Genomic DNA, 12,394 nt, shown 5'->3' with positions numbered 1-12,394 from the left:
TATAACAATAGATTCTTAGAGATGGAAGGTATCCGTAAACTGATGTTCCAAATCATAATGGAACTTTGAAAAACTCCTCTTTAATTGGTTTGGCTTTTATTTGTTGAATGTGGTAGTTTATGTGATGGTATAAGATACTCTGGAGGGCACATCAGCACATACAGATGAACAAATCTATTAGTGTTAATTAGAAAGCAGAGATTAATAGGTGACTGAGGAGAATGAATATGTCAACATTTTTTGAAGGTTTTTTTTTAATTTAAATTATTGATTGTATTAGTTTTAAAGAGACAAAGATTATCCAGAAGATAATCATAAAAAATAGCCAGCACGCCCTACACCTCCTCATTTTTCAGTCTTCTCCAGAGTCACCCACTTTTATTTAACTGTTTCTTCTGACATATATCTCCATAATTCTAAATAGTAGGCTTCATGAGGGCAGAGATATTTATTTTATTACATTTTGTTTCTCCCTCAGCACCTGTGAAAATGCCTAGCATATAGCAAACACCATGACATATTTGTTGAATGACTACATGCTATTATATCTTGATCTGTTAATTTAGACGTTATCTCTTGACTTCCTGTTATGGGAGATAAAGATTTAGCACACCTGAACTCACTTACTATCCCATATCTACACTTTCCCCTGTCTTCAAGATTTTGTCATTTCTTAATTTTGGTTGAATCAACATTCCTGTTTTGTAAGGATTATTACTGCTGAAGCAAATATGGTAACATTTCTTACACAAGGTTTTATACAAACAAATTACTGCACTTTTTCCTTTGCTCACTTTACTATATGAAGCATTAGTAGGTCTTTCTAAACACTACAAAAATTATAACCTCTCTATCCATTATTTTCTACATAGTCAAATACATCAAATATTTTATAAATGCCAGTTCTTTTTTTTTTTTTTTTGAAACCACCCCGTGCACTCCTTTGCTGTCTTGCTTCAGTGCAAACTGAGAGAACTTTGTTCCTGGTACCTTTAGACTTCCTTTTGTCTCTCTCCTCTGATGGACTTCCTATTTTTGGTCTCTATTCTTTCATGGTTTAAACCCTAATTTTAGTGTAGCACATCTTCCAATACTTCCTAAGAAAAGATGTACAGGAAGTAAAATTTATGAGCATTTGCATGCTTGAAGATGCCTACATTCCATTCTCTCACCTAATTTATATTTTGGCAGGATATAAAATTCCAATTTGGAAGTCATTTCCTCAAAATTTTAAACGTCTTATTTAATCCCTTGTCTTCTAATTTTAAGCATCGCTCTTGATTTAGGATGACATTCTGGGCTGGGCATGGTGGCTCACACCTGTAATCCCAGCATGTTGGGAGGCCAAGGTGGGTGGATTGCTTTAGCTCAGGAGTTTGAGGCAGCCTGCACAAGACAGTGAAACCCCATCTCTACAAAAACAAACAGACAAACAAATAACAACAACAAAAACCCCACAAACATTAGTCAGGCATGGCGGTGCATGCCTGTTGTCCCAGCTATGTGGGAGGCTGAGGCAGCAGGATGGCTTGAACCCAGGAGTTTGAGGTTGGAGGGAAATAAGATCATGCTACTGAACTCCAGCTTGGGCAACAGAACCAGATCCTGTCAAAAAAAAAAAAAAAAAAAATGACATTCTGATATTCTGATTCTTGATCTTTTATATGTGACTCTTTTAGGACCTTCTTTTCATTCTTAGCATTATGAAATTTCACCATCAGTGGCCTTGGCATGGATTTTGTTTTGTTTTGTTTGAGACAGAGTCTCACTCTGTTGCCCAGGCTGGAGTGCAGTGGTGTAATCTTGGCTCACTGAAACCTCAGCCTCCCAAAGTGCTGAGATTACAGGCGTGAGCCATCATGCCCGGCCCTGGGTCTTTTTTTTTTTTTTTTTTTTTTTTTTTTACATGAATTGTGCTGCATACTCCACAAACCACTTCAACCTGAAGTCAAATTATTTAGCTCTGGAGAATTTTCTTATACCACTTCCTTGATAATTTTCTCTTCTCATTTTCTCTGCTTTGTGGATCTTCTATTACACTACCTTTCCCCAATTTATTCTCTAATGTACTTTATTTTTTTCTCATTTATTTTAATATATTTATCCTTATTTTAAATATTTTAAAATTACTTAGTTGTAGTAAAATACACACATTTGCCATCTTAACCATTTTTAAGTGTGCAGTTCAGTGGTATTGAATACATTTTCACTATTGTACGACCAATCTCCAGAATTCTTTTCATCTTGCAAAAGTAAAACTCTATATGCATTTAAAAGCTTCTGATTCTCCCCTCCCCCAGCCCATGAAAACCACCATTCCACTTTCTGTTCCTATAACTTTGACTATTCTGGGTACTTCACATAAGTGGAATAATAAAGTATTTCTGTTTTTGTGATTGACTTATTTCATTTGGCATAATGTTAATGTTCTCAGGTTTCACCCATGTTTGTACGTGTGTCAAGATTTCTTCCCTGTTGAAGACTGAATGATATTCCATTGTATATGTATGTCACATTCTGTTTATCCAGTCATTCATCAATAGATATTCGGTTGCATCAACGTTTTAGATATCATGAGTAATGCTACTATGAATTTGGGTATATACCTATCTCCTTGAGACTGCTTTCAATGTTTTTGGGAATATACCTAAGAGTGGAATTGCTGGATATGGTAATCATTTGAGGAACCACCACACTGTTTTTCATAGTGACCACACCATTTTACATTCTCAACAGTGCCTCTCAAATTTCTCTACATCCTTACCAACATTTATTATTTTCTGTGTGTATTGTTTATGGTAGCCACCCTAATGGGCGTGAAATGGTGTCTCATTGTAATTTTGGTTTGTATTTCTCTAATGATTCATGATATTGAGAATATTTTCATGTGCTGTTGGCCATTTGTATGTCTTCTTAGAAGGGTCTATTCAAATTCTTTGCCCATTTTTTAATTGCATTGTTTGGGTTATTTTGTTGTTTTTGTTCTTTTTAGAAATTTTATGTATATTCTTGTATTTTCGCCTTATCACACATATAATTTGCAAATATTTTCTCCCAGTTTGTAGGTTGCATTCTCACTCTGTTGATTGTGTCCTTTGATGTGCAGAAGTTTTCTTTTTTTTTATTTTGATGCTCAACTTACCTATTTTTTACTTTTGTTGCCTGTGCTTTTGGAGTCATATCTAAGAAATAATTGCCAAATCCAGTGTCATGAAGCTTCCTTCTATGTTTTCTTCTAAGAGTTTTATAGTTTGTCTCTGTCTGTATCCACTTCAGTGCCTAAAGCTTGTATTGTTTATTCCACTTATTCTATTTTTTAGTTTCTAAGAGCTCTCTCTTGTTCGTTATTGTTTTTTGTAGAAGTTTCTTATTTGATAGATGAGTATCCTCTTATTTTTCCAATATTACTAATCTTTTAAAAATTGCTCCTCGTAATATTGTTTCTGTTTTCTATGAAACTTGCCACCCACAATTGTTAGCTTCTTTCTTTCATATAAGAATCTCTCCTCAATTGTTTGCCAGTACTTTTTTGTACCTATATATTTAAGAAATTTAAGGCACCAAAGAGTTGCTGATTAGAAGCAGCTCAATGGCATGGCCAGGGCTTATCAACTGTTGGCTCTAACTTAGGATAATTGAGGATGAGTGAGTTTTATTTGGAGATGGGGCTGGCTCCCAGTGTGCATCTTTTTTTTTTTCCCTGACTCTGGTGAGTTTCTCCAGTTAATGGTCCTCTAAGGTTGATCACAGGGAATGGTATATACTTGTCCATCCGTGAAGGTCGAGCAGCACAGAGAAGCTGAGAATCTCATCACTTAGCTTGTGGACTTTCACTTAATTCCTCTGTTGTCTGTACAGTAGACTCTACTACTTCCAGATTATCTGTGAGTTCAGATTAAGAAACTTTTTTAATTTCTCCACTTGAAGCAATTTCAAGTGTGCTGTTTAGGCAGAAGAAGATTGGATGCTGAACCAGAAAGATTAGGGAGAAGAAGTGGAAATCCTTGTATAGACATTCAACCCATGTCGGTGTTTTCAGCCCATATCTCATTCTCTCCTCCTCAGATACCTGCTAATTGCTTCTGAGGTCCTAAGGCATGGATAGACTTTGCTTTGCACTTAGTATTTAACTATCTCTACTCTGCTATCTCTTCCATCCACTTTACATAATTTTTAAAATATTGTTGACATTATCTGTAATTAGCCTGTATGAGTTTATACCATTTTACTTTTTATATTTATTTTTGTGTTCCAGAAAACAATTATTTGATATTAAATAATTAAAACAAAATTTATACACATGAATTCAACTTAAATTCCTTAAAATTTTCAGGAGCCATTTTTATAATTGAAATCAGCCTTTTTAGGTTCTGTACATTACTTTCAGTCATAATCTTATTAATTTATCTATATTAGTAGCAGGTACCTTGTGCCAAGTAATATGTCTACTTAGGGATATTACTGTTTTAATTTAACTCTTGTTACAAGATTCAATCATTTAATAAATTAACATATTCTGTGTCTTAATGTGACAAGCTTAAATACTCAGTCAGTTATTTAATTCCATACATGTCCTTTGACATTTAACGTTAAAAACAAATTTTGGGGGTAGGTTTTAGTAAATTTTCACAAAAACCTATTTCTTCAAGGTTTAAAAAAACTATATTAGCTCTTTTAGTTACTTTGGTGCTTTGGATAGCTGTAATGTTTTGTTGAATTCAAAATGGTTTCAAAATGTGTTTCTTTTAATTCATAGGGAAATACTGCTTCACCAGTTATACTTGGAAAAGGTAAATTAATAATTTTCCTATGACTTTTTTCAATGTACATCAAGATACAGAGGGGCATCTCTGCTTCTTGACAGCTTCCCTTCTGGCTCTCAGCAGACTTTCTTCAGTGTCTCCTTTGATTTGCTGAGTCTAGTCTGCTCTGGGCTTTAAAAAAAGAGATAATTTCAATTGTTAAATTGAAGCTAAAAATAAAAATAAAAGAGAATCTGATTAAAGACCCACAAATAAAGTTCATGTGTTTTAATGCTGCACCCTGTGATCAAAACACTGAAGACACTGCAAATTCCTTAGTTCCTAAATAAAAGACTTGGCCAAGACTTGAATTCAAAATTATATATATAATTTTGGATCCAGAAGTCTATAAGAATGCTATGCTGGCCAGGTGCAGTGGTTCACGCCTGTAATCTCAGCACTTTGGGAGGCTGAGGCAGACAGATCACAAGGTCAGGAGATCGAGACCATCTTGGCCAATATGGTGAAACCCTGTCTCTACTAAAAATATAAAAATTAGCTGGGCATGGTGGTGTGTGCCTGTAATCCCAGCTACTCGGGAGGCTGAGGCAGGAGAATCGCTTGAACCAGGGAGTCAGAGGTTGCAGTGAGCCGAGAACGTGCCACTGCGCTCCAGCCTGGACTCCGTCTCAAAACCAAAAAAAAAAAAGAAAAAAATGGTATGCCACATTACTTGGTAAATATAAAATAAGGCTCTAGAACCACTGACTGTGGGGAGTGATTAAATGTGTTACTGAAACACATTTGTTACACTAGATCTTTCAAGTTTTTATTTCCCTTTCTGTTGTCTGAGCCTCCCCCTCCTATAAGAATATGTCCATCTATAGTTGATTTTCAGTAAAGAATCTAGCGAATTTGTGTTGTAACTTCACAATCTCTAAAGAATCTGTGAACAAATTTGTCAAAGTAATTTTGAAATTTTTGAACACCCTAATAATATGCATAGAAATTATGATTAAATTCTCCTATGTGTATGAAATGTGACCCTGTGTGGACCTCGATAAATGTATGAAGCCTGGATTATCTCATAAATATTTTCCCCAAAATAGACTTTGATATTTAAGTTTCCCTTTATCATCTTACATATTTCAATAACTTGTTATTTAACAATATAAGATGTGTTTGACATGTGTGTCTTCTAGGCACCGATGAACAAACAGACTTTGGATTGGGTGATGCCCATCAGAGTGATAGATTAAACTTGGAAAGAGATATAGTCAGCCAGACCACAGCAACACAGGAAAAGTCACAGGAGGAACTTCCAACAACAAATAATAGTGTTTCTAAAGAAATATGGTTAGATTTTGAAGATTTCTGTGTATGCTTTCAGTAAGTATCCCAATGGGATCAATCTATGTCGTAGTGGTTAAACCCTGAGCTGTATTAGTATACAAAGTCACATTAAGATTGATTTTTGCATATTTAATATAGTGGTTATATAACCTATTAATTCTTAGCATCATCCATAATAAGCCAATAACAGCCTGGTGTTGATATAATATCACATAAAATTTATAAAATGGAAAATAAATGTATTAATTATCCATATAACACATTAATAGCCAAACCAATCTTAGGCCAGTTTCAGCTTCTCCTCAAAGGCTTGTTTCTTAATTAAAATGAAGAAATCTTATTCACTAGAATCATTCTTGTCCCTTTAGGGCAACTGACCCAATACTGTTGTTATTTTTTAACTTTCTTCCTACAATAATTTGATTATAAGAAACTCAACATGTAGTACTAGTCTTTGCCTATAATGACAATAACCTGTTAAAAATGTCTTTCTTTCAGAAATATATATATTTTCCACAAGCCAAGTTCATATTGCCTTAACTTTCAAAAATCAGAATTTAAGGTAAATATGTTAGAATCTCTTCTATTCTCTTTAAATTTTTGGTAGAATTGTACCAGTAGAAAACATCTTCAAGTTTCTCAAAACATTTCTAATCTTGTAACATAATTATATTTTTAAAATTTATTTTTTAGAGTCTTTCACTAATCCTTATCCAAGCAATAAGCAAAATTCCACTAGCTCATAACCACGAATGTGATCCATCTGACTATGTTGAATCCTGGCCTGAATTATTATACAAATTCACATTAAGAAAAATTTGATTTATGAAAAAATGAAGGATACGCACAAATAAATTCACTAGATTTGGTTTCAATTAGTATTTACTGAATAGTGTATGTTTCCTAAAACAGAAGGACACTCCACCATTATGCCTGCAATTTTTTCCCCCATATCATCCCTCTGCCTGGAGTTTCTACCCTTTCATCCCTGTTATCCTCATTGCTGTTGTTCAGCTAATGCCTAGAAATCCTTCAGAATAGCATACATGCCCTTGACACTGTGAGGCTTCCCTTCTCTAGCCATGGAGTCTGTGTTAAGAGTCTCAGCTTCACCAGCCTGACCAACATGGTGAAACCCCATCTCTACTAAAAATACAAAAATTAGACAGGTGTGGTGGCATGCGCCTGTAATCTCAGCTACTCAGGAGGCTGAGGCAGGAGAATTGCTTGAACCTGGGAGGTGGAGGTTGCAGTGAGCCAAGATTGCGCCACTGCACTCCAGCCTGGGCAACAGAGTGAGATTCTATCTCAAAACAAAAAAAAAAAGAAAGAAAAAGAAGAGAGGCTTAGCTTCATGTCCTCTGTATGCTCTATGTTTGCCTGGCATTTGCCTCCCAGCCTCCCAACTTTCTGATTGCTTCCCTATGCCCGTTCTTCCCCCTACTTACTGTTAGCATCTTTAGAAGAGCGGTATCCTTTTGTTTACCACTTATAAGAACATTCCTGTCATGAGGTAGGAACTCAATTTAAAAATTGTCGATTAAGGTAGTTAACAAACCACATATTGAGCAGAATTTTAAGAAAAACTATGACACATATTCTGGGAAACTAAACTGTACTAACATTTACATGTTGTCCTGTTGTAGGACAAGGCCACCCAAGCCCCTAATGATAATCCCACACCTCCATGAGCAGTACGCAGAGTTGAGGGAAGTAAAGAGTCCTTGAAACTTTTCCATTGCCCTTGTAACAGATGAAAACGGGCAGAGAAAACCTTTTGAGCAGACCTCAAGAGCTGCTTTGTTGCTGGCTGCCTACTCTGGAAATAAGAATAGTGACTGGGGGAAAGAAATCCTTCACCTAGTCCTGGAGTATGTGAAAACACCTAGAGGAACACTTTGAGTTTATAGAGATAACACAGCAATTAATTGGAAATAGTTGAACCCAGAGTATGATATCAGCATAATGTACAGTTTAGAGTTTATTTAGGCATATTTCCATATTTAAACTATTGCCAGTGATAAAATGGCAATGGTTTATAGATGTTGCAGGCCCTTAGGTTCTTTATTGCATTCACTCCTCATAGCAAACCCTGTGAAAGAGATACTATTACCATCATTTTACATCTAAGGAAAATGAAGCAGATCAAATGTGAAATAACATATGTAAAACACTTAGAAGAATGCCTATTAGTAAGTGATAATAAATGCTGGCTGCCATTTACTAAAGACAGTTGCATAGAAGCTTTTGGTACACATAAGCATCCTAATTTAAAAGCTGTATGTGAACTGGTCAACTGTTCTTTATTCTGATCTTATGAAGTGATGATAAGCACAAAATTTTTTTTTGTTTTAAAAGTCTCAGCTGGGTGAAATAAAATTATGACATTCCTTTTATTTCCTTGATTTTTTTTAAATTAATGGTGTGAGAAAATAACTTTCTTGGAAGGCACTGGAATATAATCTTAATGGCATTTAGTATGGCCTGAAAGGAAGGATCAGCTGTGGTCTGAGGCCAGACACTCCAGACCTTAGTGGCCTGCTGAGTTGGAGACACAGAGCCCGAGGCCTGTCCTCAGCACAATCCACAGATGTTCCCTTGGTGCTCAGTGTGAGGTTAGAGCAGGGTCATTTCAAAGGTGCCATGTGCTGGCACCAGGGCAGAGGCCCTTTGTGGCCTTCAGGAACACCCCACCCCTCAATTCTCAGACCCTTGAAAATGACAGAAAATGAGCTCTGGGCAGAAACTCCTCCTCAGGTATGCATGCCAGGCTCACAAGTCCAAGAGTCCTTTATATTTTCAGATAGTGAATATTTGAAACAACTCTCTATATCATCATGTCACAGCTGACAGGAAGCAAATAAAATAAAGTATCAAATGAAAACAAATGGAAAATAGGGGGAGGAGTAATCATTTTAGTCATGATTGCATTGTATCAAGCATTTCTAGCAATCTTTGTTATACTTGATTAAATAACAAGGCTTCCTTTTTCATAGCATTGCTACATATTTTTCATGTATTAACTGTTTTTTTAATATTGTGGTAGAATAATGTGAAAAACTTTTAAAGTATAGTATAATTCAATTCAGTTAATTGAACACATTTACATGTGCCATCCCTCACAATTATGTTGAAGCACTGAGAACTTGAAAGGCAGTAATAATGCATTAGTCAAGAGTACCAGCCTTAGAGTCAGGCAGATGGCTCTACCTACTTTTTTCTCTCATCTTTGCTACTACAAACTCTGTGACCTTTGGTAAATAGCTTACCCTTTCTGTGTAATTAGATACATTAATGTATCTAATTATTTATATTAATTATTAATAAGTACTGTTAATGTATAATTAGGTACATTAATAGTACCCATATAGGATGAACCAAAATTATATACATGTATGTTTATGTAACTATCCTTTAAGGAAAGTTTTGATTTTACTAAGCACTTTATTCCATCTCCAAAACAAAACCCCACAGCCTGCTGTATCAGCAAGCAATGGGTATTGAGTTAGGCCATTCTCACACTGTTACAAAGAACTACGTGAGACTGGCTAATTTATGTAGAAAAGAGGTTTAATTGACTCATAGTTCCACAGGCTGTACAGAAAGCATGGCTGGGAGGCCTCAGGAAATTTACAGTCATGGTGGAAGGCTATGGGGAAGCAAACACGTCTTACCATGGCAGAACAGGAGAGAGAGAGAGACAGCAAAGGGGAAAGTGCCACACACTTTCAAACAACCAGATCTCCTGAGAACTCCATCGCTAGAAAAGCAAGGGACAAGTCTGCTCCCATGATTCAGTCACCTCCCACCAGGCCCCTCCTTCAACATGTGGGGATTACAATCTGACAGGAGATTTGGGTGGAAACACAGAGCCAAACCACGGCAGGTATATATCTGAAGCTCCCGTGGAAAGAAGGAAGAGAGAGCTTATTTCACGTACCACCCTGTAAAATAAGACATCCAATTGGCCATTCCCATTCTCTGCCAAAGTTACTTACTCTATGGCCTTCCTGCCCATCAAAGACCCATGCTTGAGTACTACTCTGCCCTGGGCTCGGCCTCTTCTCTTTCTCATTTCTGGAACAAGCATATCCCTTTTCTTTCCTCATAGAGGAGAGCTCTGCCTGTCTCTGATATGGTGGCTAGTCTAACACAGCTGCTGCAGACCCAGTTTCCACAGACGGTTGCCAACATTCACCCAGTGTAATTTTCTTCATATAATTAGATTCATAAAGTATTTATTATGGTGCCTAAAACACAGTAAGTTTCCTGTAAATCTTAGATGTTATACTATGTTTTCATTAAAAGTGAAAATAATAGCATTGATGAACTGATATTAAGTATGACAACTGGTCTAATTTCTTGCAGTTCTCAGAAGAACGAGTGTCCTACTATCTATTTGTAGATAGTCTAAAACCTATTGAACTACTGGTTTGCTTTTCTGCGTTGGTACGCTGGGGGGAGTATGGAGGTAAGAGGGCTCTGAGAAAATGACAGCCTTAAAGCCCAGATCATGTTCAGGCTAGGGAACATGCAATAATAAGATTTTTAGAGGCCGGGCATGGTGGCTCACACTTGCAATCCCAGCACTTTGAGAGGCTGAGGCGGGTGGATCACCTAAAGTCAGGAGTCCTAGGCCAGCCTGGCAAACGTGGTGAAACCTCGTCTCTACTAAAAATACCAAAATTAGCCGGGTGTGATGGCACGCGCCTGTAATCCCAGCTATTCAGGAGGCTGAGGCAGGAGAATCGCTTGAATCCGTGAGGCGGAGTTTGCAGTGAGCCGAGATCACGCCATTGCACTCCAACCTTGGCAACAAGAGCGAAACTCTCTCTCAAAAAAAATAAAAAACTTTTAAAAAGATTTTTAGAAGACCATGGATGGAGGAACTTCCTCCCTTTCCAGAGTTTCTCCAGAGTCCCACAGGAGCACCCACACCACCTCCTCTGATGCTCTTACTCCACAGACACCAGGGATTATGCTCACTGCTGCCACCCGCACCTCTTCTGGTTGTACTAATCCGTTCACCTTTTTGGTGTACTTACTCAATCTGTTATTGTTGTAGTTGTTGACCTATAAATGTCATCATTCTTAATTATTTCAAGATCTATTGAAAAACAAACTATTTTTCTTTGATTTGATATTCCAACAATCTTTTCCTCTATCCCACCTTGGTACCCTACTTTCATGGTTACCTGGTAGACTTTAAGTTTACCAATTTGTGCATCATCTCAATCATCTCAATTTCAAGCACCCCACTCCCCACTCACTGCTTGACTCTCTAGAGTTCACTCTACAGAACTCCCACTCCTACAATTTTGGAAGCCATTGGGACTTTCATTACTATCTACCCTGCCACTTTTTTCTCTGTCCATCACAGAGATAGCCTCCACACATTTGCTCTTTTTACCCCCTCATCTTACTTTCCTGGAAAAACTTCACTATTGGTTAAACTTGATGCATATCCAACCCACAGTTTCAAGAGAGCAGCTGAATGTGATTGCAGGGGAGAAAAACAAACTGGCTAGCCCTGCTTAAATTTGAGGAGCACAAATCTCAACAAGGCCTTAGGCACTGCCAGTACTTCTCTCGTTCATTTATTCTCCCACTCTTATTTATTCCTGTAGATGACCTATTGCAAACCCTCAAACATTCTCTCTCTCTTCAAATCTTCAACACCTACTGTTACTCTCACTCATGTTCAGAGGATGACCTTGCTGCTGATCTCACTAAAGAGACAGAAGAAATCAGAAATGATTTCTGCTTTCAGAATTTCTACCTCCTTTTCCCACAATGAACTCTCTCAAAATCTGGGCCACCTTCCTTCTGTTCTAATGGATAGACAATCTCTGCTCCTCTGCAAAGCCATACCCTTGCATACACATTTACACACAGGCACACACTCAGGAAACTTCGTTCTTTTATTCTTTGGCCTGTTTTGTTAAAGAATTTTTCTTTAGCCCAAATTAACAGTACATGGCTCTGTAAATGTACAGTAAGTATTTCCCAAACGCTTAATACTGAATATTTTGTCAACATGTAGGGCAGGGATTTTTTTTAAACTGACGTATCATCAATATTTTGAATGGTGTCTAACATAGAGCAGGTGGCTAGAAAATACTTGTTGTATAATAAACTTTCCAAAATATAGTGATCTAAGTTTAGTGCATCTACCAAACCAAAAGCTCTGAAGCCACACCATGTCCCAGAACATTTAAATTCTATAGGCATGAAGGCATTTCAGGTAATGTTGTGACCTTATATCCTCAACTCCAGTGTTTTCTGGAAATAGAGGGGGG

General features: G+C 37.0%; 1 protein-coding gene across 1 annotated transcript in view; it reads left to right on the top strand.

Moving 5' to 3' along the window:
- Positions 1-12,394, top strand: part of LOC116463107 (androglobin) — a 183,641-nt gene that overhangs the window by 94,715 nt on the left and 76,532 nt on the right. The window contains exons 14-17 of the mRNA XM_032146070.2: positions 4,757-4,790; positions 5,945-6,131; positions 6,594-6,657; positions 10,464-10,566. Coding sequence (XP_032001961.1) covers positions 4,757-4,790; positions 5,945-6,131; positions 6,594-6,657; positions 10,464-10,566 — 388 coding nt within the window. The remainder of the gene's footprint in view (positions 1-4,756; positions 4,791-5,944; positions 6,132-6,593; positions 6,658-10,463; positions 10,567-12,394) is intronic.

This window comes from Hylobates moloch, unplaced genomic scaffold (assembly GCF_009828535.3).
Source record: "Hylobates moloch isolate HMO894 unplaced genomic scaffold, HMol_V3 SCAFFOLD_27, whole genome shotgun sequence".
Taxonomy (NCBI): Eukaryota; Metazoa; Chordata; class Mammalia; order Primates; family Hylobatidae; genus Hylobates; species Hylobates moloch.
The sequence above is the reverse complement of the archived record's forward strand: the minus strand, read 5'-3'. Positions and strand labels throughout refer to the sequence as shown.